This window comes from Cynocephalus volans, chromosome 7 (assembly GCF_027409185.1).
Source record: "Cynocephalus volans isolate mCynVol1 chromosome 7, mCynVol1.pri, whole genome shotgun sequence".
NCBI classification, from domain to species: domain Eukaryota; kingdom Metazoa; phylum Chordata; class Mammalia; order Dermoptera; family Cynocephalidae; genus Cynocephalus; species Cynocephalus volans.
In genome coordinates this window covers 129,105,420-129,132,602 of record NC_084466.1, presented here as the reverse complement: position 1 = coordinate 129,132,602, position 27,183 = coordinate 129,105,420, and the positions used below count along the sequence as shown (strand labels likewise).

At 47.0% G+C, this 27,183-nt stretch overlaps 1 protein-coding gene across 5 annotated transcripts; it reads right to left on the bottom strand.

The window, feature by feature from the left end:
- Nucleotides 1-539: 539 nt before the first annotated feature.
- Nucleotides 540-20,516, bottom strand: ZFYVE27 (zinc finger FYVE-type containing 27). 5 transcript variants are annotated; one of them, XM_063101932.1, is made up of 12 exons: nucleotides 20,496-20,516; nucleotides 19,069-19,266; nucleotides 15,696-15,766; nucleotides 14,032-14,218; nucleotides 11,491-11,586; nucleotides 10,783-10,895; nucleotides 9,941-10,080; nucleotides 9,237-9,323; nucleotides 7,520-7,664; nucleotides 3,677-3,723; nucleotides 3,266-3,347; nucleotides 540-2,084 (listed from the first exon to the last, which is right to left on the bottom strand). In XM_063101932.1, the coding sequence occupies exons 2-12, from the start codon at nucleotides 19,263-19,265 to the stop codon at nucleotides 2,020-2,022; spliced, it is 1,230 nt and encodes a 409-aa protein (XP_062958002.1). In that variant the 5' UTR covers nucleotide 19,266; nucleotides 20,496-20,516; the 3' UTR covers nucleotides 540-2,019. The 5 variants fall into 5 exon arrangements, with proteins under 5 accessions (XP_062958002.1, XP_062958001.1, XP_062958003.1 ...); XM_063101931.1 differs by lacking the exon at nucleotides 20,496-20,516 and adding an exon at nucleotides 20,345-20,453; XM_063101933.1 differs by lacking the exon at nucleotides 20,496-20,516 and adding an exon at nucleotides 20,345-20,453 and having other exon boundaries at nucleotides 9,237-9,308.
- Between the last annotated feature and the right edge of the window lie 6,667 nt (nucleotides 20,517-27,183).

Sequence of the window (27,183 nt, the reverse complement as noted above, 5' to 3'; positions counted from 1 at the left end):
GAGATAACATGCATCAAGTGCTTACTTCAGTACCTGGCACCCAGTAACTGCCCAAACCACCCCACTCCCAGGGCACAGCGTGTACTTCCCATGTCACAGCCAATCCTCCTTCCTGCTGGCTCTCAGCCTCCCCGAGGGCTGACCCTTTGGGCTTTCTCAGAGGGATTAGCTAAAATCTTTCCATTCTAAAGCCTGCATTGTTTAGCCTTTACTAAGTTCTGGTCCCAGCCCCCTGCCCTGGGCCCTCACAATTTAGTCACAAGACAGAGCCTCAAGTCAATCCGACAAGCATGTGCTGAGCTCCTCCTGCGTGCAAGGCACAGCCTTCCTCCTCTCGGCCCTGAGCTCATGCCCAGACAAGACTGCAGCTCCCACATCCCTGCCACCAAGGGTGCCCAAAAGGCCTGTCCCCTCAACCTGGGCCTGCAAACTCAGGCGGTGCTGGGGAGATCTGGTCCTCCAGCCTTAGAGAGAGCATCAGCACAAACACAGGACAAAAACATAAGAAGCTTGAGGCCTTTTTATTGACAATTCTCATATACACAGAGATCCTTTTAGTTCCTCTCCAGTGTAAACAAAGCACAGGGTACTAAACTCTCATCTCTTAACAGGACAAAGGGGGTATACCAAGGCCTGCCTGGTTCCCCAGGGACTGGCATTTTGGCTGGCCTGGAGCAGGCCCCTGGCTGCTGAGCCATAGCTAAACTGCTTGGCCTGGTGAGAAAGCTGGCCTAAGATGAGTCCCTTATCTCCCAAACCTGCCTCCTTTGGCATAGCAACGTCTCAGCCACCTATGAGTTCTGGGTCCCAGGCAGCCCACTACTCCAGGGCAGAGTCCTAGGTAGGAGACCCCCCATCCTCTTCACCCCAATTCCTTGTGCTACATGTTCCCAGAAACCAAGCAATAAATAAATAAATACTTCAAAAAGGCAGGGCAGCTCCAGGGGAGGGGTGCCTGAGCCAGCTCACGGCTTAAGGACAGATGCTAAGCCCCTAAAAATCCAGAAATTAGCATGAAATTGTTTGAAAGAGGATGAGGACCCCAAGTGGCCTTATCACAAAACTGAAACTGTTCTCTGTGGAACAGCCTAGTAGAACCCAGCCCAGTGAGATCCTACACTTCCCAGGCCTGCAAGGGTCAAGGGCTTCAGGACCTCTGCTCCAATTAGCTGGCCTCACACTCCATGGGCAAGGGACAGGAGAAGGGAGACGTAGCGCTGGGCCACAGGAGCGTTGTCCTTGACTATGGACTGGGGAAGCAGAAGGAGTGATCTGAGTATCCCTGGTGGGGACACCAGGGTATTATGTGGGCCAAGATTCAGCAAGTCAAGGTCTCTGCAAGGAGGGGCAAAGGCCCTTCAAGCGCTGGGGCCACCCCATGCTTTGCTCTACTTAATACTGAAGGACTCGGCCAGCCCCTCCTATATACATTCTCCTCTGGGGGAACTTGGTAACTTCAACCCTGTTTCTAGAAGCACTCCTGGTCTTGTTAGCCCTGGTCACACCTTCTAATGGGGAAATGATCAGATCCTGGTGCCTGGAGGTCCATTCAAACAGTGGAGTTGGGGCATGGTACTCTCAAGCCCTTCTGCAGGAACTCTGAGGCTGAAAGCCAGTACCCCGCAGGGGAAGAACCTCTCTTCCCACCCTCAGGTCTTCTAGAATTCCCAGGCCCTGATCATCAGAGCCCAGAAGAGACCAGGCCTAACTTGCTGCTGCCCTCTAGTGGATACTCCCTGCCCAGCCCTGAGTGTGCTCACTCAGCCTAGGGCAGACGGGGCAAACCTACCAGGGGGCTTCTCTCCCCTCTGGGTTTGAGAGCAGCCACTGCTGGCCACCAGCAGGAGTGAGAAACAGCTCCAGAACCCAGCTAGAGACAGTAAGGGAAAGAATGGGAAGCCTACCTAGCATCCAGGCCACATGTGCCCAGCACAAGCCACAGGGGGCCAGGGGTAAGGAGGGGGGCGGTCTACTGCTGGCCCCAGGGACTGGCGCCCAGTTGGACCCTGGCCTCTCTGCTCACTTGCTCAAGGTCTGGTTACATGAGGCACACACAAACACAGTCTCTCTCTGGGCTTCAGGAGCTGAAAAGGAAGAACAACTCAGTGAGACATTCCCTCGTGCCCTTTGACTCAGAGCCCCAATTATTAGAACAACCCTCCCAAAAGTCCCATACAGACCACCCACCACCCAGCCCATCCCTTCCCTGATCCTGCTCCCTAGTCTGTCCTTACAGACTCCTCCTTCCACAGGGACCAGGGACTATGGCGGTGACAATGCCAGTGGCAGGCCTCTCCCAGGTGTTACAGAAATCAGAAATTATTTTGGCACCAACAGAACACGTTTAAAAATGTTTTTAAATAAAATACCAGTGGCTGGCCAATTAGCTCAGCTGGTCAGAGCACAGACTTGTAGCACCAAGGTCAAGGGTTCAGTTCCCCATACAGGCCAGCTGCTCCCCAAAAATAAAATACCAGAGAAAAATTTCCCAAAATGTTTTAACAGTGGTTATCTCTGGATGGTAAAATTACACAGGATTATTTTTCTCTTCCTTCTTCTTCTGTGTAGTAATTTCCAAATTTGGAGTTAATAATCAAGTGTTACTTGCTTGATCAGAAGGGGGAAAAAAACTTGATTTAGCATTATGCCACAAAGAAGTACATGAAACACGGTCACATTTTTCAAGAACACACATATGTATTTATCCCAAACGTGTGCTAATGACCGGGCAGCGTCCACACCCAACCATTCTCTGGGAGAGATTAGGAATGTTTTTCTTCCTTTTGCTTATCTATTTTTTGTTTTGCTTTTGCTTACAATAAGTATGTACAACTTTTATAAAAGGAAATGTTTGTTTTTTATTTTGTTAAGTGTTACCAAGGTAACGAGAAAAAATAAAATTCAGGACAGTGGTTTCCTCTGGGGAAGGCAGGAGTGGCGCTGAGGAGCCTGGGTGGTGTTGCTAGTGCTCTGCAGCAGAACTTTAGTGCATGGTCCCGGGTATCCATTCTGTTCTTATGCTTCCTAACTCACAGGTCCACTACATCTATTCTTGTACATGTAGCAAATGTTTCCATTTTTTGTTCCTTAAAGGAGATGGAGCAGAAGTGATGGCAGGCCTCAGACTAGGATCCCGAGTTCCCTGACCTCTCACCAACACCCTAACTCCCTTCCTGCAGTGCAGCACCTCCTTAGAGGGGGTGGGAGCCAGCCAAACCTCCTCTGCCCCCAGAGAGCCCTGACCCCTGCAGCCTACACCACTCACCTGTGGCCCCCATGGAGGACTTGGGCACCTTGAAGGAGCAACACCGAGAGCAGAAGCTGTTTCCACAGTTACTGCAGCTCCGCTGTGGACAAGAGCCAAGGTCAGTGGCAGATGGAGCCCCCAGCATCTCCCTCCTTTTCACCAGCTGATCCCCCACAAGGAAACCGGGACTGGGGAGGTTCCCAAGTGAGGCGAGAGTGAGATCAAGCAGAACAGCCCATGGGAAGGGAAGGCTGTTGAAGGCGTGCGCACAGGGCTGCAGGGGAGGACATGCTCACTTCCGCAAGCCACAGACACCAGGCCCAATGTGACCCAAGGAGTCAAACTTCATTGATGATTCCCTTCAACTCCCCACAGCCCAACAGTCACAAGCACACTGTCCCCGGCAAACACACACACAAAGAGACTTACCCTCTTCTTCAGCACTGAGAAGGTGGCAGAGCAGCCTGTACAGTTCCCTGAGAAACAGAGGCAGCAGCTCAGCCTCAATCCAGCCCAGGCCTCTCAACTCTCACCTGCTCCTGGCTCTTTTAGACAAGGACACTCAGGACACCAGCTCAGCCCAGCCCAGACCCTGGCTGAGCACTGTGAGCAAGGTAGCAATGTCCAGATGCCGAGCCAGAAGGAGAGACTCCAACTAAGAAGGAAAGGCTGATGGCCACTGGGAATCGATATTGCCAGGCCATACATAGCTACGGGTGCCTGCACCCACCCAGAGTTTAGTGGCTCCACCTGCAGGTTCAGCAGACCTTGCACACTATCCAGCAGAGTCTACTCCCAGGAAATTCAGTGAAGGGGTTGGGGACCTGACCACAGGCATCCTCAGATGAAACATACCTGACATGACCCCTTTCAAAGTGTCCCCTTACAAATACTCCACCCAAAGTGTAAAGACAGAAATGCCCTAAAAACCCTGTCTCCTGCTTTCTCTTGTCAGAAGATTCCAAGAGAGAAGCTCAGAACAAGGCAACTTCCAAGAAGACATGAAGGGCAGAATGCTCAAGCACTGTGAGCGGCGGGTGGGATGGGAGAGTTGGAGCCAGGAGAAAGACTCTGCCTACACAACCACAGGAGATGAGAGGACAGCACTCCAGACAATGGGAGACAGGGACAATGGCAGCTTAGAAAATGGCTGAGAGGAGGCAGAGGTGTAAGGAGAGATGAAGGATGGGGAAGGAGGTTGTTTCTGGGATGTGCAGCCCAAAGGCCAGAGCAACTATCTGCTTCAGGGAGCACTGCTCAGCTGCCCAGATCACCTGTCTGGCTGGGTACAGAGTATCGGGTCTCACCTTCACCAAAGGCCCCAAAGCTACACTGACAGCTACATGTGGTCCCTTCGTCTGTGTAGTCAGAACCACCAGCAGCTCTTGTAAAGGAGACTTCCTGGGTTCGAGGGAAGGAAGACCCTAGCTAGAGCCAGAAGAAACCTAAAGCCAAGGTGCTGATGGTAAATGCCTGCTGTCAGTCAGCTAGTGGCCCTAGGCAGAGGAGACAAGAGAGAAGAGCACAGCCAATGCCTGCTGGTGCTACCAAACCATGATACTGGCTGCTCCAAGACTGTCCCCTATACTAAGAATTTAGGGAAGGCAGCCTGCCCCCGCTTCTTCTTAGCTGGGGGGAAGGAGGCAGACGTGGAACATGATGGGGGGAAAGAAGCAACTCAAACACTGATGCTCTGGCCTGTGCCCAGGGATTCCTTTCAACTGGAGGGAATGCCAGAGCCAAGCACCCAAGGGCAGCCATGTGGTCTAGTGAAATAGCTGTGTACCCACACACAGGCCAAGGACAGGGAGGGCTCCAGGGCTGACACCAGCTCAGACAGGTGATGGAGGAAAGCACCCCTGCCTTCCAGCATCTCCTCTACACTCCCGCGCCCTAACTCACCATGCAATGATGCCGCAGAGGCAGGGAGAGCAGGGGGTGCTTGAGAGCAGTGACCATGGAGCCTCCAGACAGAGAGGGACCCCACAGGATTTTCCCACTCACAGGCCACAGAAAAGCTCCGGAGCAGCCTGTCCTCATCCCTCCCATGCGCCCCTCTCATCCATTGGCAACCAGAATGGCACAGCCCTGGTTCAGGTCCCCCCAAATTCATATGCTGAATCCTCATCTCCGAGCAATGGTATCAGAAGGTGGGGCCTGGTAAGAGATTAGTGATTAATGCCCTGGTAGGAGACCCCAGAGAATTGCCTTGTCCCTTCCACCACGTGAGGATGCAGAGAGAAGGTACCATCTATGAAGCAGAACCTGATCATGCTGGAGCCTTGATCTCGGACTTCAGCCTTCAGAATTATGAGAAATAAGCTTCGGTTGTTTAAAAGTTTAAAAGCCACCCAGTTTAGTATATTTTGTTATAGCTTAAGCTAGTCCCCACAGCAACTCATCTCACCCTGGCTTGAGGGACCCAGACATCTCAGGAACAGAGCCACTACACCCGCCCTCATGGCAAAGAGCTGAGAACATCTCAGGAAAGGGACGGAGCACAGTCTCGAAGGATGAGGAGTTAGAGGGACTTGGCAATACCTCAAGCATTTTCTGCCCTTGCCATCCTCGAAGGAACCTAAAAGGTCTTTGCCTATCCTAGCAGGGATTATCCAAACCAAAAACCAAATTAAAAAAGCAAGACAAACATAAAACAAGGGATTTCAGAAACCAGGGCAAAAGAAGAACGGAAAGGGAGGATGATGAGGTAGAAAGAACACAGGAGCTGAACTGGATGACCTGGATTTAAGCTCTGCCGTTCACTAGCTGAAGTCTTTGGGCAAATCACTTTTCACCTCAGGTTACTCATCTGTAAAATGGGAAATCTAACTGCCTTTACCTAAAATGCATAAACAAACTCTTTGCTGGACCAAAAGTAGTAATTCTTGTGTAGTATTATCTGGGACCTTTGGAACCTGGCTGCTTCTAAGCCCATAAGAACTGCCTGCTCCTGTCACATCTACCATGAGGATTAAATGAGATGGCACATATGGAAGTGCCCTGAGCACAGAGTGCTCTACAGAAGTCAGCAATCAGCATAAATAAAAGAAAGGGACCTTGTATGACTGGAAGACATCCACAGAGCAGGAGGAAACGGCTTTCCACGACCTCCAATCCTGAGAAAACAACTGCCCTGGTTGCGGCAGGGGTAAGAAGGCAGGTGCCTGGGTCAAATTCCTCAAGATAACCCCCAGGGGCTTCTCACAGGGCACAGACCATAGACCTCGCCACATGCCAGAACACAGAGTCCCACTGCCCCACCCTGCTCCCATCAGATGACATGAGGCAGAACCAAGGCTCTTCCTCTGGACCATGGTGGCTCCAGTCACTAGCTACTCTAGGCTTCCATCACAATCTCATGTGGCTCAGCTCCCAGTACTCCTGGTCTCAGCCAGGTTTCCAAGCTGTGTTAAGAGTGAAGTCCATCCTTCTCCAAAGCTGCCTTCCTTGGCCCACCCCAACCCCAGTAAAATAAGGACTATCCAGTCTACAAACGTGGCTGGGGAAAAGTGACCTCAAGGTTCTGTCGTGTCCAGAGAAAGATACCATTTGCTTCCACTTGCTTCCAGCTAGATCAGAAAGACTGAGACAGGCTCCTAGGAACCTGCAGGATGGGCCAGGGCCTCCGATATTAACAGCAGCCACTTATTAAGCACTGACTATGAACCAGTCAGGCAGTGTGCTAGCCCTTAATAAGAACTACTACCACATTTGAGACCTAAAACCACCCTACAAGGTAAGAACTATTATCCCCTTTTAGAGAAGGGAAAACTGAGGCACAGGGGTGTGAAACAATTTCCTCAAGTATACCCAGTTGAGCTGGGACTGGCACCAGGCAGTTGGACTGCACTGTTCTTAGCCATTATGCTACACTGCTTTCCGAGAGTCTATCATGTATCAGGATTACAGCCTTCTGCAGTCCTGGAGTGGCATTTCCCAAATTGAGTTTCCTGCTTTCTCAAAAGCTACTGTTCAATAAGGACAGAGGAACAGGAAGAAACCCACATTCACTCCCTCAAAAGTCCCAATGGGTGTTTGCTAATTTCCCAGGGTCCCATGGACATACCTTTAATCCTTGTTCTTGTCACAAAACAGTACCCACAATTCTGGGACTCTAGCCCCCAAACTCTGGTTTCTTCTTTTCAGATCACCTAAGTCTTTCACCTTTTACCAAGACTCTGCCCCTGTGGCCGGAGAGCCCACCTTCCAACACATGGTCCCATCAGTCCCTCCTGGCCACCCTTCCCCCCCATCCCTCTTCCAGGGCCTTACCAAAGTTGTTGGTAGGGTAGCGCTTCCGGAGCCGCTCTGTGAGCCGGGACACCTTGCTGCGCAGTACCTCATTCTTGCTCAGGAACCCGTTGTCCTGCAGGGCCAGCTCATCCTCTGCCGGGCACGGGGCACCCTCATCATCCTCCTGTGGGAACAGTTCCTTCCAGTCCTGCCCACCTCTTGGCAAGGCTCTAGGACCTGCGTGCAGAGGCACCCGACACAGCAGGCTGTGGCAACAGCTGGCCCAGCCACCCCACCGCAGCCCAGCCCCTGCCCACCTTACCAATGCTCCTACTTACCAGCACCACCAAGTGGGTCTCCTGCCTCCCGAGGTGCGGGGGAGAAAGAAAGAAAACAGAGAGAGAGGCAGAGAGATAGCAAGAAAGAAGCAGCTAGAAGCAGGAACCTCCAAGCAAAAAGAAGCACAGAAGAGCTACTCCGAGTTACAAGTACTTTCCAAAGGGTGATGTTAATAGATGCCCCCCATAAAAGGATCCCAGCATCAACCAAGCTTGGCTACTACTGTTTTTCACACTGAGTAAAATAAACTCAGTGGGTCATTATTTGAATAAAATAGAACAGAACAGAGCAGAAAAGATCCCTTACAATGTATTTGCAGGAAACTTTTGTTTCACTCAAGTTTTATGTCTTTTATAGACACAAATGTGAACCGGGTCAAGACACAAAATGTGCTCATTACTGTGAATCATGAACAAAAATGCTTGAAAGCCCCTGCTATACATTCCTCTCCCCTCTTCCCCCACCAAGAGTCACAGTCTTCAATCATATATCAAAATCTTGCAGAAATCTTTTAGCAGTTGAAAACTCGAGTGCTGGCATGGACTGAGCTGATGTAAGAGTGAAGTGGGCTAGGTATAAATCACAGGCCTGTGAAATTCACAAGACCCCCACTTCTTACATCTCAATTTTCCACTTTACAAAGAGACATAAAGAGAAATAAATTCCTACTCTAAGAAAAACGATAGTGCACATGTGACAATAAATGGCAACCACCATAGCCTCAGTAACCAGAGATGGCAGGGAGTGTCAGGGACTACATGTAACCACAGCATGTCACCTGTCTAAAGGGGACAGTCGCTCCTCAGCTACACTGACTGCTGCAGATTTAGGGATACCAGAGATACTGGAGATCTATGGTTCTAACTAAAATCTCCCCATGTCTAATTGGCCCCCAAAATAATTTTAAAACCTTGTATGCCAAATAAAACACTTCTGCAAACTACCAGTTTGAACCACTACCCTAAAATCAAGAAGACTGTTTAACGTTCCCTGCCCTAGCTTTTGGCGATACAACCACCTCCTCCACCCTCCCCTCCCTGCTCCCCAAAGGGACACCTCGCAGAACTCAACCTGCAGGAGAACAGAGACCTAGGGCAGTGGCCTCCTCCAAATCTGCCTTCCCTACATCAAAGGCAACAAGCCCACTGTTTCCAGGAAAGGTGAGAAATCATCCAACCCCCCCCAGCAGGACATTTTCCAGAGGCTTCCAGAGCCATTCCTGCCCTAGGCACTCAGGACAGGTGACTGAACCAGCAATAGGACGGGGCTCCCTTTCAACTAGTGAATGCCAGCTCAGAGCAAATTTTGGCTTCTCATTTGAACATATGAGAATAATTAATAAAAAATATAAACATGGCTCCAGGACCACCCAACTTGTGGCCTGGTCAGTAGAGGGTTCTGGGGTAGGGCCACCCACCTCAATGGCATCTTTGAACTCCTCATCTGGTTCAGCCTCTTCTGCCTCCTCCACGCTGCCTGGCGTGAGGTCCTGAGAAGAGAGACTCTATGACAGAAGGACAAAGATGGCAGCCCTGCTCCCTGAAGCAGAGGGCCAAATCCCCTGAGCCAGCATCCAGACTTCCCAAAATACCTGTTACTGCCCCGAAGGAAAAGGCACAACTGCAAGAAAGAAAGAAGCCATGGGAAAGATAGCAACCTCTAACCCAGCAGGGACAGGAGATGGCACAAGATCACGACTGGACCTATGGTTGCCATATGGCACAGGGGTCAAGAGCACGGACTCTAGAACCAAAGGGCCTGGCTCTAGACCCAGCCCCACCACTTACTAGCCATGAGGCCTTGGCCAGCCACTCTGCACCTCAGCTTTCTCCTCTGCCAATGACAATAATCTCATTCTCAGAAATAATCTATACCCCACGGGGTTAATATCTGTAAAGTACCTGACAGCATCTGACACAGAGTAAGCACTCAGTAAAGCACACAATAGCTACTTTTATTACATTTATTTTTATTAAGCACTTCAGAGGCGATCACGCTTGGAAAGAAGCAGGTACCACAAGAGAGGCCAGCTCAGGAGCTCTGTGGTATGAACAAGCTGGTAACAGGAGGGATCACAACCTGCCCACAGCAGGCTCGGCCCTGATGGCTGGGGGCACTCACCTCCGTGGGTGTGGGGGCAGGCGTACTGTCCAGCAGTGCACCCTTCCCCCCAGCATCCGACGGTGGCAGACTCTCGAAGGCACACGCTTCCTGCTTGGGGTTCATACGCCGCTGCAGAGACACCCTATACTCAGATACCACTACCCAGGGTAAGGAGAATGGGGAGGCAGAAGTGAGACAGATGAGTGGCATTTGGGGGTACCCACTTCCACAGCTGGCTGGCCTCTTCCTCTAGCACCCTACCCTCTGCTACAGGAAAGAGTCACCTTCCTAACTCTGGGCAAGTCACGTAAGCCTCATAAACTAAACAGAGATACTACCAGCTACTGCCCCAGATTGCTAGAGAGAGCACATGTAGTAAGTGCTCAATAAATTATGGCTTCTGTAATTAATTATGCTACCACAGGGAGGAAAATAAATATAGCGATCACCCAAACAAATGTGAAGCCCAGGCCTCTGTGACTCAGGGCCTCTCCAGACTGCCTTGGTGCTTCAGAAGCCAAACGGCAGATGGGGACTCTGGGATCACACAGAGATGTGGCAACAATTCTAGATGGATGCAGCCCAGGGGACGGCTGGCAGCTTTGGGAAACATCCTTCCCTTGTCTCCCAGAAGCTGTAGCAGCCTCCCCTGGTGAGAGTCAGCCTCCCCTAACATCTCATAGATGCAGAGCCCATGAGAGCGCCCTCTGAGGGAGGACCCTAGCGTGGTGCTGCCCTCTTGTGTAAGACACAGCAAACACATGATTCATTGCAGAGACAGATGAACCCAGGAGCTGAATCTAGCCTCAGAGCCCACCAGGGCACCCAGCTCTGTCTCTGACAGGCTTTCTAGGGCTTACCTCGGAAAAAGTCCACATTCCCCAGAAAGAGTGTGCTGTTTAAAAGGGCAAGGACCCAGCAGAGCGGCAGCAGATACAGCATGCACACAGTGCCCAGAAGAGCCCCAAAGAACCTGGATGAGAGGGGAACCACAAGGTCAGAACTTGATAAGATCAGAGGGACACAGGCTTGGAGCACACCCACACAGGGGAACAGGTGAGAAATAGTATTAGTAAAGAAAAGCAAAAATTGACTAAACATATAACAGAATGGTTCCATAAATTATAATATATTCACCATCAATATTAGTCTGGTATTACAAATAATTCCAAAGGCTATGTAACAACAAATAACACCACTTATGATATAATGATTAAGTTAAAAAAGAAAAAAAAATCTCACATACCCTATGAAGCTATACATCTTAAAGGATACGCATATGACAAACTCTAGAAGGCAAACATGAGATCAGCTACTATATCAGGGTGGTAGATTACATGATTATTTTTCTATCATTAAAATAGTTTTCTCACACATTAAAGTGCCTAAACAAAAGCAGTGGATTACAGCCCACAAGCGTATGTGCAGATCTACACACTGGAGCCTAGGAGGCACTCTTCCCCTGAGGCAGGAGGGGCAGGGGCCCTCTCAGGGCAGCTGGCTTTGTTTGGGGCCCAAGCTGCAAACTCCTATAGGGGAGTGGTGTTGGGGGGCGAGCGGCCACTCACTGTGAGGACACGGTGGGGTTCTCCCAATGCAGCACGCGGTAGACAGCTTCACAGGTACAGCACAGGCGGCTCAACAAGGCCTCCAGCTGGATCAGGCTGCAGACAAGGGTACTTCTGTGAGTGGGCAGGCCAGGAGCTCTGGAGAAGCAGAGCTGGGCCCTGGCAGGCACAGTTTGTGAGGGATGGCCAATCTCTTCTAACACACTGAGGGGTCTAGAGGGCATGGGAGAAAAGGACCTAGCCACGCCACCCCAGATATATCACAGTCCCCTTTCTGGAGCCCCTTGCTGAGGTGGGAACAGAATAAAGGTTCCTGCTTTGGTCTCTTCCTAGCTGTTGGTGTCAGGAGGCTACTTAATTTTCCCAGGGCTGCAGCTTCCTCATCTATAAAATGATGATCAGAGTACCCACTTCATGGGTACACAGCAGCTGTGAGGATAAATGGCAGATGCAGATTGATGTTCCTCTATCTGGGATGTAAAGTAGACCTACTGGGGGAATTTTGGGTTTTTTTGGTTTTTTTTTTAAAAACATGGATGCACTCCAAAAGCCATGAGTGTATCCTGCACTCAAATCTGGGTTTCTGAAGAGTTCCTTGGAGAAAAGGCTGATTCTAGGACTGGGGCAGGCAAAGTATAAGATGAATTTGAACTATAAAGTAAGGAAGCACTGACAAATGAAGGGGACATATTGAAAAAACACAGGAGTCAGCTCAAAAGAGCTCCTACCGGCCAAATCTATGAGAATTTGAGATCAAAATAAATAACGACAGTAATAGATTATAACCCACTGAATAAAATAAAAATCTATGAGTTCATACTGATAATAAATAAGAGATTTCTTATAATACAATGCCCCCTAATAAATGTAGATGGAATAATTAGAAAGTCACCTTTGCTACCATCATAGTAACTAACAACTTCATATTAACTAACAACTTCAGTGGCAGCTGGCATTTACTGATTCCTTTCCTTATGGCAAGACCCATCAATGGATTTCAAAGCAGTGGATGAACATTTGATGAGGAACAAGAGATTTACATAGTCTCAGAGTATCTCCCCTCTGATTACTAACAAAATGAAGGGTAAAATGATAACTTACAGTGGAGAAACCTTAACCAAGTGATCAAAGTTAGTACTTCCTGACACCATGTGCCTCCTGATAGGGATGCAGAGATGGCACACATACTTACCATATCCCTGCCAAAAATGTATAACCTGCATCTAACCACAAGGAACCAAACAACCCAAAATTGAGGGAGACTCTACAAAATAATAAGCTTATACTATTCAAAAACATCAGTCATGAGACTAAGTAAGGAACTGCTCCAGGTTAAAGGAGACTAAAGAGACACAAAAAATAAATGTAATGTATGATCCTGGATTAGATCCTGGATCAGGGAAGACTGACATAAAGAACTTTATTAATACAACTGGTAAAATTTGATCATGAATTATATATTAAATAATAGTATTAATGTTAATGTTTTCAACGTTAAATTTCCTGATTTTGAATACAGTACTATGGATATATAAGAGAATGTTCTTATTCTTAGGAAATACATGCTGAAGTATTTGGGGTAAACTGGCATAATGTTTGCAACTTACTTTCAAATGGTTGGGGAAAAGAAAATAATGTGTATAGACAGAGAGAGAGATGAAGCCAAAGTGGCAAAATATTAATATTTATTCTATCTGGATAAGGGGTATATGAGAGTTCTTTATGTTATTCTTGCACCTCTTCTGTAAGTTTAAAATTATTTCAAAGTAAAAAAGTTTTTTAAAAAACCAAATACCCAGACCCCAATCCAGGTAACTGACTCAGAATATCCAGGGTGAGGCCCAGGCATCCATTTGTTTATAATTTTTCTTACCCTGCTATGTGTCAAAACCCTACATAGAGCCCGGTCCAGGGAAAGAATCAGTAAATGCCAGCTGCCACTGAAGTTGTTAGTTAATATTATTCAACAGTCTTAAGATGCTTCCTCAGAAGTACCAGCTCTGTCATGTTTAGGAAGTTTCTCCACAGTACAGTGGTGATGACTCACAGGTACTGAACACTTCCTGGGTACCAGACACTCCTTTAATCTACAGAACCACCTTAGGAGTAAGCCCTATTATCATCCCATTTCACAAATGAGGAACCTAAGGCACAGGGAGGCTAAGCAACTTGCCCCATGTCACACAGCAAGTAGATGGAAGAGCTGGGATTTGAACCCAGGCAGCAGCTCATGCATGCACGTGCTTCATCAAGACCCTAAACTGTCTCATTAGAACAAAGACCACAAGCTGTAAAATCAGCTAGATCTGGATTCTCACGCCAGCATGATCACTTTCTAGCTATGTGAGCCTTTTTCTTCATCTGTAAATAGAGGATAACAATAGTAGGTATCTTCCAGAACAGTTAAAAGATGAAATGAAATAACGCCTGTGGTCTGCCTGATACAATGTCCAGTGCACACAGCAAGCACTCGGTGCAGCGGCTGCTGTTACTGTTGTAACAGGCTTGTTCCCCACCTCCTGGCCTCCCTTCCATACTCACAAGCTCTTCACCTCAGCCACGGCCTCAGGGCGAGACAGGCGAACTCTCTGTAGGTCCTCCTGCCTCACGCTGTGATACTTCCTCCGCATCAACTCAGACTCTGGCAGCCGAGCCCGGCAAACCTCCTGAAGGTAGCCCAGCAGGGCGGGCACTGAAATCATCAGGGCACCTACCGAGTACCATGCACCTATGGGATCAAGAAAGCTGCAGGTAACACAGATAAGCAAGGACCAGGAGCCTGTCCCCAGATGGCCGTTCCTCACCTCCGCCCTGATCAGCCTGTATGACACAGTATCTCACCCCTACTCTCCAGCCCCCTTAACCCGGCTTTATTTTTCCTCACAGACCTTATCACCACTTGACAGATTATAGGCATCTTGTCTCCTCCACAAAGGTAAGCTCTTGAGGGCTGTGACTTTGTCTGTTTGGTCACTGATACAGCCCTAGTTGTGTTTTAATACACTGCTAGCACACAGTAGGCAGCTCATGCTGGAGTCTGGTTGTTAGGAGCTCCCAATGACTGACACTCGGACCTTTGGGCCACTAAGGCAGATTAGAAGCCTCTCCTTTGGCTGTCAGTACACCACAGACAACTGTGGATTGAGAAATGGTGAGGCTGAGATAAAACTCAAAGATAGAACTTCCATGTAACATGGCACCTCAACAGCGAGTGAACAGAGCAGTAGGACAATGTCATATGAACTGATTTTGGAAATATATTCAGAAAAATCTAGCATCCTGGGAAGTTTTGATCAGACAAAGAAGAGTCCAACTAAGAAACAGAAGATGAGATCTTGTGTGAACTTGGTTTATTTTCAACCCACTGAATTCATATCTCCATAAGAAACAAAGGAGACCCTTGAGAAATATGACTTTAATATGAGAAAGAATACTTGAATAAAGGACCAGCTCCTCAGAACATTCTGTCCCAGACCCTTCACTCATTTCCCCCAAGGATTTCTGCTTCTTCTGCAGCCACCTGCCAGTTCCAACCAGGGAAAGGGCTGGATCACAGCATTCATTGTAATAAAAGGTCCACAGGAGACGTCACCATCCCTTCTGTCCACACTTCTATCTCCAAGGCTTCATGCCACCCCTCACTGCTGTGACTGCCCAGCTGAACCAGAGGAAACCAACAGATATGGCAAAAATCCCTTATCAGTTCATCTTTCCTAGTACCTTTACCCCATGCCATGTCCCTAAATGATCCTTGAGTCAGTTTGGAAACCAAAACGGAAAAAGGTCAATGCATCAGCAATCAGTCAAAAAGGAAACAATAATAGTAATAGCAGCTGTCAAGTATTTTTTTCTTTTCATTTGCCATTCTTTAGCAGCTGTCATGTATTGGCTGTTTATTCTGTGGCAGGCACTGTGCTCAATGTTATACATAGACTATTTTATTCCTCACAAATACCCTATGAGAAAAGCAATATTATTATCCTCCCTTTAGAAAAGAGGAAAATCAGGCCTTAACAGACAGGTCAATAATTTGCCCAAGGTCACATGGCAGCTCAGCCTGGATTGTCTCTGGGGAACCTTTGTTCTGACACCAAGCCGGCACAGCAGAAAGCCAGTTCCAGGGCAAGAGGAGCCAGGGCCTTCTCAGTATTCCTCCCCCACATTCATTCACAAAAAAACTGCTAGCCCCTGGAAGTAGTTCTTACCCTCATTCAAAGTGAGGAACAAGATGTTGAGGCCCAGGCAGGTCAGCAAGGAACACATAGGCGTCTGCCACCTACAACACAGAGAGTCCTGATCACTACGGACAGCCACTCCTCCAACCAGGGAGGGGAGACAAGGTGGCACAGAGGGGACTTCAAAACCAGGACAGGAGGAGGCCTGGAACACAGAGGATCAAGGAGAAATGACAAATGGGCCTCTCCCGGGGACAGGTGACCAGGAAAGGAGTTAAGAGGTCACACTTTAGCCTCTGTGGTGAGAAAACTTGAGACCTGTAGAACTTTCTCCCAGAAGGAATAAGAATTTCTAAAATAGCTGTTAAGAAACCCAGATAATAACGTTTAACCTGTGTTTTGTAAGGCTGTATTCTCCTTAAGAGGTGAAGCTGACAAACATTCTTCTTTAATATTTTCCCTTTTTCTTTCTTACAATTTTATAAAAACATATAATGATTGCACAAAATTCATCGAATATAGAAATCAAGAAAGAACAAAGTGTGGACTACTTTGACCTTATTTGCAACTTTATATTCTTATGTCTGTAATTTTGAGAGTTTGAGAGTTTATTTTGAACATGTATTAATTCAAAAGGAGAAAAAAAAATCATATTTTATTTTAATAGATTCAAAAATAAAGACAAAACTAGGGAGCAACATTCAGTCAGCAAACACACCCTAAGTGAACTGAACGGACCAAAGCAAACACAAATGCAGCCCCATCACCACCACCAAATGGCAGTGCGGAAGCTCCCAAAGAGGAAAGAAAGACCAGAGCCTTGGGTTGCTGAAGACAAGCAAATGCTGCTGGCTTAGTCCCTGATAAGGGACATTTAGTAGGGAAAGAGGACCGCAGATGTGATAACGAAGTCACTGACACCCAAATTCTAAAGACAGTGTCAGTATATGTAAAGTGAGCCATCAGAGGACAGAGACAAATATCAGGAAAATTAACAGGTAAATTGCTAGCAAACAACGCATTCAGAACTTAAAGGCACAAGTGTACTTCAAAAAGTGTGTGGAAAAATAGAACGGAAAGATAATATGAAGCTTTCCATGAAACTTTGAAGTACGCTTGTATTTTCTTATGCTCTAATTGGAGTATTTCAGGGTTACTAAGTGAGGTTAACTAATTTCTGTGGGATTTTTACTTTCTAATAAAAATTATGAATGAGGGAATGAAATGACCTCTATTTGCCTTTCTCCTGCAATTCAACACAAATTAGGCCTCAGAACCTTTGGTGGCAGCTACCAGGGTAAAAGCAAAATAAATGCCAGGTCTAAAGCCAATCCGGTTTCAGAAATAAAAACATCACACCGACACTGAAGTCACTTTCATTTTAAAGCCTCTCCCCTTCTAGCTAATGTCTTTACTGGCACTTTGGTCCCGGGAGACCCACCTAGTGGAGCAGTTGATCCCAGAAGAGAGTCTTTTAAAAATTTACTGCAGCTCTAGGTTTCAGACCTAATAGCCAAAGCCCAAGATTAGGTCCCTCTTCAAAGTCAAATCCTCTTTACTAAGAAAAGAACAATCAAAAGCACAAACTAATCTGACAGCCACTTTCACAGACCAGTGCTCCCTCTCCCAGTAGCATAAAGACCACAGACTCCTAGGGACTTTTTAGGTCCAATGCTCCTCCTCCATCAAGCTTTAACCAATTCTACCACATGCTCAGACTTCTAATCCCATAAAATGTTAAATCCCTAACATGTTAGTGTGCCAAGAAGCCCTATAGACGAGTGGAGGAACATAAGGCAGGGTATATTTAACTTTTGTGCTTTGCCACAAAAGGACACACACCTACACGCACACACAAGGGAAAACACCACAAAGCACAGCACCATGGTCTCTAGAGTCCACCTCCCACCCTAAGGAAGACCAAAGTTTATATCAGCTAGTTGGTCATGCTGGGACTGCAAAATGAGAAAACAGCCCCCCCTCATACCATCTCCCTACCCCTTGTGCCAAGAGCTCAGTATCTTACAGTAGAAAACATCGCTCTGGAACACTGGCTCATTTCTAGGGATACTGCCATAAATTAAAGGGGTGAACAAGAAAAATTTAGGGCCTTGGTCAGAGAGTTATTAATAAATTGCCCACTATTTCCAGACTGAGGCAAGGACAAATCTCAATAACACCCTTAGCGGTTAACCTAACTGCACTCCCCCTCCTCCTACCAGTCTCCCTCAGGCATTTTAGAGGGTTGAAGGTCTTTATAAGAATCTGATGAAAACTAGAAGCCTTTCCCTAGAAATGTACATGTGTGCACACACATAATTTTACATGCAGTTTCAGGGGACTCACTAACCCCCAAAACCCACCCACAGGCTCCAAGTTAAGAACCTCTGTTCTTTAGGACAACCCGGTTTAATGTGACTCCTGATGTGATTCAATACTAGGGACACAACATTTACCTTTACCCAAAAAAATCTTTTTTAACTTGAATCTAATCCAACCTTTAAATCTAACATCCAGTTTGCACCACGAGGAAACAACCAGACAAATTTACATATGAAATTCTCCAGGACAGTCAGTTCAGTCTTTTCAGTGAGCCAGCGTCATGAAAGAAGAGATTGTTTTAGATTAAAAAAGGCTTAAGGGTCATCTTACCACATACAACACCCAGTCCTGGATTGGAACCTGATTTGGCCAAAATGACTGTATGTGACATTCTTGGGAAAACTGAAGAAACCTGAATATGAACTGGGTAAAGGATGATATCAAGGAATTATCATTAATTTTGTTAGGTCTGATGTTACTCCAATTATGAAAGAAAATGTCCTTAATTATTTACAGACACAAAATGAAGTATTTAGGGAATGGAATGCCATATATCTATAATTTAAAGTACTTTTAATATAACAAATAAAATGAGCAGAAATGAGAAAAAAGAAAATTACTGAGAATGAAAAACAAAGCAGAATAGGAAAAATATTTGAGATCCATATTCCCAAAGGATTAGTGAAAATGATACCTGCTTTTTCACAGGTACTTGTATTTCTTTAGCTTTTCTTTTTATACCTTAACTTTAATATGAGTTAATGCTAACATTGGGGGAGAAGGAAAAAAACTACGCCTGTTCTCAGTTGTAAAAGGCCCGATGTTCAAGGCTAACAGTCCTGAAGTTAGAGCTTATTCAGTCACAAAAGAAGCCCTCTGTTGAAAGGTCAAATCACTGCCATTACCTGCCTATCCTGGGCTGGGCCCAAGACAAAGGGTGAGTCTGGATAAATCCAAAAGCCGAACCTACCAGAACTACTTCTCACTAGGACAGCCCAGCCACTGTCTAAATGGCAAGTGCTAGTACATAGCAGGAAAGCAGAAGGCCCAGCAGGCCAGAGCAACTCCACAAAGTTTGTACCTGAGCAAGTATCGAACACCGTCACCTGCATCCATCAGGGGTTCCAGGTAGATCTCCAGCCTCTTGTAGGAGAGAACCAAGTTGAAAAGATCAAACGCTGGAGACTTGGTAGGGGCAGGTGGAGACTCTGGGGGAGCCTCAGGCATCACGCTGGGGCTCACTTCTGGCCCACCTCCCTCACGCTCTGATGTCTGCATCCTGTAACCATAATAATTCCAGACATTTGCATTGTACCTGTGACATATGCGGGGGCTACATGTGGAATGCCCATTTCACAGAGGAGTAAACTGAAGTTCAGCAAGGTGAATTACTCAGATATCAAATCTTGTTCTTCAGACTCCCCATCCACTGCTCCTCTCCTCAGAGCCATCCAGACTATAAACCATAAAGACCAAGCACACATGGTTGCTGGGAGCAGACTGCCCTCAGACAGGTCTCGAGAGAAATGATGTCCTGGAATATTTTTCTCCCACTCTTTACCTAGTTAATTCCTACTCATCTTTCAAGTAACACTTTAAACATCACTCCCTTGCTCTGAGAAGTCTTTGCCAGTGTCAGCATTCTGGACAAGAAGACCCTCCCCAACGCTCCCAAAGAATCATGTACTCACCCTAACAGAGCACTTATCATACCAAACTAAAGCTCCCTGTTTTCTTCCCTGTCTCCCCCTCTTAACTTTGAGTTGGCCTCCATTCACCAGTTTCTGTACACAGTGAGTGCTTAATAAATGCTTGATGAATGAGTGAACGAACTCCCACCCTCCAGGACTCCCGCGCTCTCTCCTGCCCTGCCCCATCTTCTAATCCTTCCCTCTCCCTTCCGTTCCGACAACTTCCTGGGACATCACTGCTCCTGCGGCAGTCGTCACTCTCCGTAATACCCCATCCCATCACCCCTCTCTGATGAGGAGAGCCACAGGAATGCCCAAGCTCTTTCCTAATTTAAAAGTCTTACCCAGAACGCTAAGCAGCAAACGAGGGGGCGGAACCTCAACAAACAGCAACATAAACCAGTCCCTGGCAATGAGCTGAGACGGGACGAACGGGGGGGGGGGTGACAAAGGCGAAAGGACCCAAGGTGCGCGCAAGGTAGGAGCCCAGGAAGGTGTGAAGCAGGTCAGCGCCGGCAGGGGCCTTGACCGCGGGGCCTGCAAGGGAGGCCACGCCCAAGGTCGCTGGGCCAGCAGGTGGCGGCCCCCGCGGCGTCCAGGCGTCCAACTCCGCACAGACGGCGGAAACACAGGGGCGGGGGGAGGGGCTGGTGGCACCTCGCCTACCCGGTCGCTGGCTTGGTGGGGGAAGGGGCAGGGACGGCCAGGTGGCACCGGTAGGGCCACTAGGCCCCGGAGCGTTTCCTTAGGCCCGCCCCACCCCGACGTCGCGCCTCCTCCCAAGGCCGTTCTAAAGTTGCAGGTTTGAGCTCCCCACCTCCTCCTCCTCTGCGGCCGCTTCCGGGACGCGAATTGCGCGGCAGCGGCGTTCCCGTGACGTCATCGCGCCCGCCCCGCCTCCGGCCCCGCTCCGGCCTTAGCTCCGCCCACTCCAGCACAGGTGAGCGCCTTCCTCAGCACAGCGCCTGCGCGCCTTTCCCTCCTCAGCCCGGCAGAGTTCCGTGTCCTCCCGACAGCGATTCGCAAAATCCTGCGGAGCCCTGGGAGCACGGCCCCGGGGACCCTGCCCTTCGCTGTCCCGCCTCGCCCTGAAAGATTCCGGCAGGGAACAGCTGGAGAGAAGCTAAACTGAAGAATTTACTTCTTCATCCTCTTCTCCCCCAACTTTGGCACTTACGTGGCTAACTGTCACCCCTGGGGACAGAGAGCCCAGGAAAGGCAGAAGCAACATCTTGTATGCCCCATGCCTAGCAGAGAATGCCGTTCAGTGTTTCCTGAGTAGCTACTGTGCACAAGGTCCTGTGCAGGACTTTCCCAGCTCAATCTACTTTACACCGCGTGACCAGTTAATCTCCTTTAAAGCACCCATCCGATGGCTTTGTATTAACGATGAAGGTTAGCACTTATGTACTGAGGCTCTGGGCACTGGACCTTCGTCTCTATAGGCATCATCTTATCTAGTCCTCTTCCAACAACCCTGTCAGGGTTATTGCCATTTTACAGATGAGAAATCTGAGACGTGTAAAGAAACGTCTTAATGACACAGCTGAAAAGCCACCGGGAGCTGCAATTTGAACCTCATGTGTCATCTGACTCTATCGCCCCCAACCATACCCACCTTAGTCCGTATTTACTGGCTTCGTCCCCTGCTACTCTCCAGGAGCCTCTTAACTTTGGCCAACCTAACCCCTCCATTGTTACCGTCAAACGCCCCTTATACTCCTGTCTCCTTTCATTGTGCTGTGAGCACGGAGGAATGCCCTTCTCCCACCCTTGCTTCTGCCCAAATCCAACCCACTCGTCTAAGTAGGAGCCACATGTCTGTACGCCTTCCCTGATTGCCCCAGCTGGAAATAATCACTTTCCTCTCCAAACAGCCAGAGAACTTCGTCTGCATCTCATCCTCCAACGATCTTCTTTCAGAAAAAAAGGCGCCCAGCCTGGAATTTGAGCTGTGCTTCTGTCCCATGGGCCCTGAAATCCTCACTTCACTCTCGCTGACTCTTACTCCTCGTGACAAAATCCATGGAAAATTTCTCCTTTGACCTTACTTTACCCCCCCTTCCTTTCTCTAGCTGGAAGCTTTGCTATACTCTCTACCTCTGCTTCCTCACCCAACTCACTCCTCACTGCACTGTGGTCCGGCTTCCCTCCATACCACTTGCCTGCTCACCTGTGATGTCCTGGCTACTAAATCCAATGGACATTCTCCTCCCCCCTCCCCCAAAGGTGGTTCTGCAGCACTAGACACTTCACTACTCTTTCTTCTTGGCACTATTATTCACCTAAGCTTTCATGACACCACTCTCTTCTGCTCTTCTTTCTACCTGCAAAGTCTCCTTAGACTTTTCTTCCTGCCCATCAACGGCTGGGGTTCCTGTCTGCCACCCTGGGATCTCACTCACTCTCATGGCTTCAGTCAGCTAATGTTTCCCATATCTATGTCTCTAGTGCCTGGAGCAGTACCTGGCACATAGTGGGCATTCTGTAAAACAGGGTTGTAAGATGTTACCATTGGGGGACAGTATATGGGATCTCTGTATTATTTTAATAACAAATGCATATACATTTATAATTATCTCAAAATAAAATTAAATGCTTATATAGCTTATATATATATATATATATATTTATAGCTCCCTGCTTTAGTTGGCTTTTTTCAGTTATCTGTCATGTGCCAGTCCCAACATGAGTAAGGTAGGAGGGTTCTCCTCAGATGAGTTGCTTGGTTGGTTTTTCCAACTATAAAATGGGGATAATCATAGTAGCAACTTCACAGGGTTGTGGTAAGAATTAAATGAGCTAAAGGATATGAAATTCCTGGCATGTTATAAGTGTCAAAAATTACCAGTCATTATTATTTTTATTTTTACTCAAAGCCCTGCCACCACCATCCTCAGCCCAGAAATCAGACAAGAATCCATGAAAGGTCAGAATGTAGACAGACCCAAATCCCACACACACCCCTAAGCTGTATTCAGAACTCCCCCCCACCCCCCACTCCCTACCCTCCCCCACACCCCCAACCCCCATCCTTTAGAGGAATGGGCTCAGCTTTGTGGCTGGGCCAGGCTTGTCTGCTGGACTCTGCCTCTCCTGTCTTAGGATGAGTCTTCTCCCAGAACTTTCCTTGGTCTCTCATGCTTCTGAAGGCCCCACTTCTCCATCTCCTGACCCAGCCCCAGGTCTGAATTCCGGGGGAGGCCACCTCCACTCCCCGCCCCCTGCCCTCCACTCTCATCCCTCCTGCCCCTCTTTGTCCTACTCAGACCACTCTCCTGCTGGTAAGTTTCCAGTGGCAGCCTGTGAACTCCAGGATAAAGCCAAAGGCCTGGTATATTCAACTTCAGAAGTTTCCCAAATGCACCACACCTTCTCCCATTACTGTGCCTTTCTATAGACTTTCTTCCCCACGTTCTTTACTTGGCCAACTCTTATTCTTCCTTTAGAACTCAGCTCAGATATCATCCCTTTGGGAAGACTTCTCTGACACCTCCCCCATCAGCAGCCACAATCTGGATTAGGTGCCCTTCCATTTCGGTTCCGTGTGCTTGCTCCACCTCAGCACTTGGCATAGGCAAAGTCACTGTCTGTTTACTTGGCACCTCCTCCTCTCTCTAGACTGTGAGAGTCCTGAGAGAACTAACTTTAACTTCCGTGTGTCCAGCATCTAGCACAAAGTAGGTACCCAACAAATGCTCATTGAATGAATGCATGCATGTCTATTTCTTTCTGGAGGGCAGAATCCACATCTTTCAACATACGACCCAGCACAATGTCCATTTTTTAAAATAATGACTGTGAAACGGCATCATGATGAACAAGGTGGACTCTCTTAGTTCAACAGGAATGCTGACTTGCCTCGGCCATAATACAAAGCAGTGAGTCCTGTTGTGAAAGCAGGAGAAAAGAGAAATGATAGATTTAATCTAGAAGAAAGGAGAGAGAAAGTTTTCTGGACAATGTAGTACTTGAGCTAAGAAGGCCCCTCTCTTAGAAAAAAGAAAACAATTTTTTCAAAGTCTACCAGAAATTCCACCATCAGTAATTTATTCCAAAGGCACATTTCAGTTTCTTAGCAATTCTCCCTCCCTGGGTCTTTCTGGGCCACCAGCCTGAGGCTGGCTGTGGCTAGTAGTAGTGTTGGTTTTTTCTTCTAGCTCTGTAGAATTGAGGGATGTTATTCCAGAACTCCTAGACCTTATTTGGGAGGAATATTGAGGATATAAGAAGGCTCTAAAGATTGGAAAAGGACAACAGTCATGGCTGACATCAATGAACAAAGGCCTCCCCTGGTAAATTAGAAAATGGCCAGCTGGAGTCTGCTTCCTGGGGTGTAAGTCTGATTTGTTATAATCAAGTTCTAGCTCTTTCTTTCCCTTCTCCAGCATTCTGCATCTTCACTCTGCCTCAAATCCTGGTGCCTCTGATGTTTTCCCTGGGTAGCAGATGGAAAAGACTAAGGGAGAAAACAAAATAATCAAAGAAGATGATTAATATCTTGACCTGACATTTTTCACAGGTTAGCCTTTGCATCTATAAGCAAGTGTGTTTACAGTCGTCGTAATTGACTCATAAACCTCATTGTGGCCCCTGGAGAAACACTAGGTGGAAATGCTGAGTAGAACAAGCTGGAGAAATGGGAATGGGAAGAGAAGGGAATTGCTAGGCACACGTTTGGCCACCAGATGGCTCCCTTGCCCACTCTTACTGAGAACCCTGGGGTTTCAGAGCATCTCTAAGCTTCAAGTTTCTGGCTATGACCTCTCATGCCAGCCCCAATGAATTTCTCCCCATTTCCACAATTCGCCAGATATTTTCCTGCTGTAGCTCTATTGTTTATCTCTTGCTGTATAACAAAATATTTCAAAATGTAATGGCTTACAAAAAAACATAATAAACAATAAACATGTATTATTTCACACTGTTTTTTGGGTTTTGGGTGGTTTGGGTCAGGAAATTGAGAGCAGTTTGGTGGCCAGTTTTGGCTCAGGGCTTTCACAAGGTTGCAGTCAGATGCTGGCTAGGACTGCAGTCATCTTGAAGGCTCAATGGGGCTGAAACACTGCCTTCCAAGGTGGCTTCCTTGCATGGCTGACAGGTTGATGCTGGCACCTTCACACTGACAAACTGGTGGAAGGTTCCAGTTCCTCTCCCCTTGGACTCTCCTGAGGCCTTCTTGAATATTCTCATGACATGGTACCAACTCCCACAGAGAGCAAGGCAAGAATCCCAAAGTATTTTATGATGTATCTTCTGAAGTCACACACTGACGTTTTCACAGTATCCTACTGGTTTTATGGGTCTCTCCTATTCAATATGTGGGAGGATTATATGAGAGCATGAATTCCAGGGGGTGAGAATGGTTGGGGCCATCCTGCAAGCCATCTTGGAAGCTGGCTACTATGTGCTGCTCTGTCAGCCTAGAATACCCCTTGCCCCTCCACCTAGCCACCTCCCACTCACCTTTTAACATCCAGCTTGAAAGTCAGGTCCTTTGTGAAGCCTTCCCTAAGAAATCCCTCGTGTCTTGCTCTGCATTCACACAGAACTCTGTTCCATCTCTGTTAGGCACCTATTACCTTGCATTTCAATCTATCTCTTAAACAAGACTGTTTCCCCCGTTGTTCCCTGAGTTCCTAGAAGCAGGGAGATTGAGACTTAACACCCTGGCAGCCCCAGTTTCTGCCAACTATAGAGTCTTGCTATACTAGATACTCATGAATGCTTGTTTAAAAATGAATGAATAAAACAGAAAATAACAAGTTTTGGTGAGGATGTGGAGAAAGTGGAACCCTTGTGCACTGTTGGCAGAAAACAGTATGTCAGTTCCTCAAAAAATTTAAAATAGAATTACCATATGATCCAGAAATTCCAATTCTGGGCATATACCCAAAAGAATTGAAAGCAGGGTCTCAGTAAGATATTTCTGCACCCATGCTTACAGAAGCATTATTTACAATAACCAAAAGGTGGAAGTAACCCATGTGTCCATCAACAGATGAATGCATAAGCAAAATGTGGTATATCCATACCATGGAACAGTAGTCAGCCTTTAAAAGGAAGGGAATTCCTACATATGCTACAGCATGGATGAACCTTGACAATACTATAAGTGAAATAGGCCAGTCACAAAAAGAAAAACACTGTATGATTCCACATATATGAGGTACCGAAAGTAGTCAAATTCACAGAGACAGAAAGAAGAACAGTGGTTACCAGGGGCTGAGGGAGAGAATGGGGATTCATTGTTCAATGGGTTCAGAGTTCCGGTTCTGCAAAATGAGAAGAGTTCCAAAGATGGATGGTGTGATACTTGCACAACAATATGAATGGAGTCAATGCTATGGAGCCGTATACTTGAAAATGGCAAATTTAATATTATGTGTATTTTGCCACAATTAAAAAAATTTTTTTAATGAATGATTGATGGATAAACAAAGTGTAGTCTATCCATTCAATGGAATATTATTCACCATAAAAAGGAATGAAGTACTGATACATGCTGCAACATGGATGAACCTTGAAAACATTATGCTAAGTGAAAGGAACCATATGCAAAGGCCTCATATTGATGCCATTTATATAAAATGTACAGAATAGACAAATCTATAGAGATAAAATAGATTCGTGGTTGCCAGAGACTGCTGGGGGGGAGGAAGGAACAGGGAGTCACTGCTAATAGGCATAGGGTTTCTTTTTGGGGTGATAGAAATGTTCTGGAATTGGATAGTGATGATGACCACACAGTCTGGTAAATACACTAAAAATCGCTGAGGTGTACACTTTAAAACTTGGAATTTGTATGTTACATTATGCAAAATTATATATTATATGAATGACGTTTCAATTAAAAAATGAATGGATAAATAAAAGAAATATTTGACTGATATGTATTTTTACATTGTCTTTAATATTTGAATTTTCTCCAGTATTTGAACTTAATATTTGACCAGTGTATATTTTGAGGCTAATAGTACAGTGCCATTGCCCTAAAAAGTGTTCAATAAATACATCTTTATGTTCTTGTACCTGAGAAAGAAGTACTCATGAGTAACGAGTTTTCCAGCTGTGTGTCAGCGAGTTGTTGGACAAACACAGCAAGGAAATGAATGTCTGCAGTTACGTTCTTGCTCAACAGCTCTTGGCAGCCATGAAAACAACCATTCATCAAACACTGGAATAAAAAAAGGCTTACAGAGCAAAGCAATGAAAAACTCAGCAATAAAACCTTGTGCCTCCTATGAAAGAGACAGTTAACTGTCCACCAAAAAGTCTTGTTCCCCCTTCCATGGTATATAGATGTTGTTGGGTAGTAGCTGCCCAAGCAGAGACTGCATTTCCCAGCCCCCTTTGCATATAGGTCAGGTCATGTAACTCCCAAGGACATGAGTGGGAGTTTTGAGTGTCACTTACAGACCAAGGCATGTGAAAGTCAGGAACCTGTTCCTGCCTCTCTTCCCCAACCTGCCAGCTCAATGCAGAGGGTATGGCTGAGCCACAGG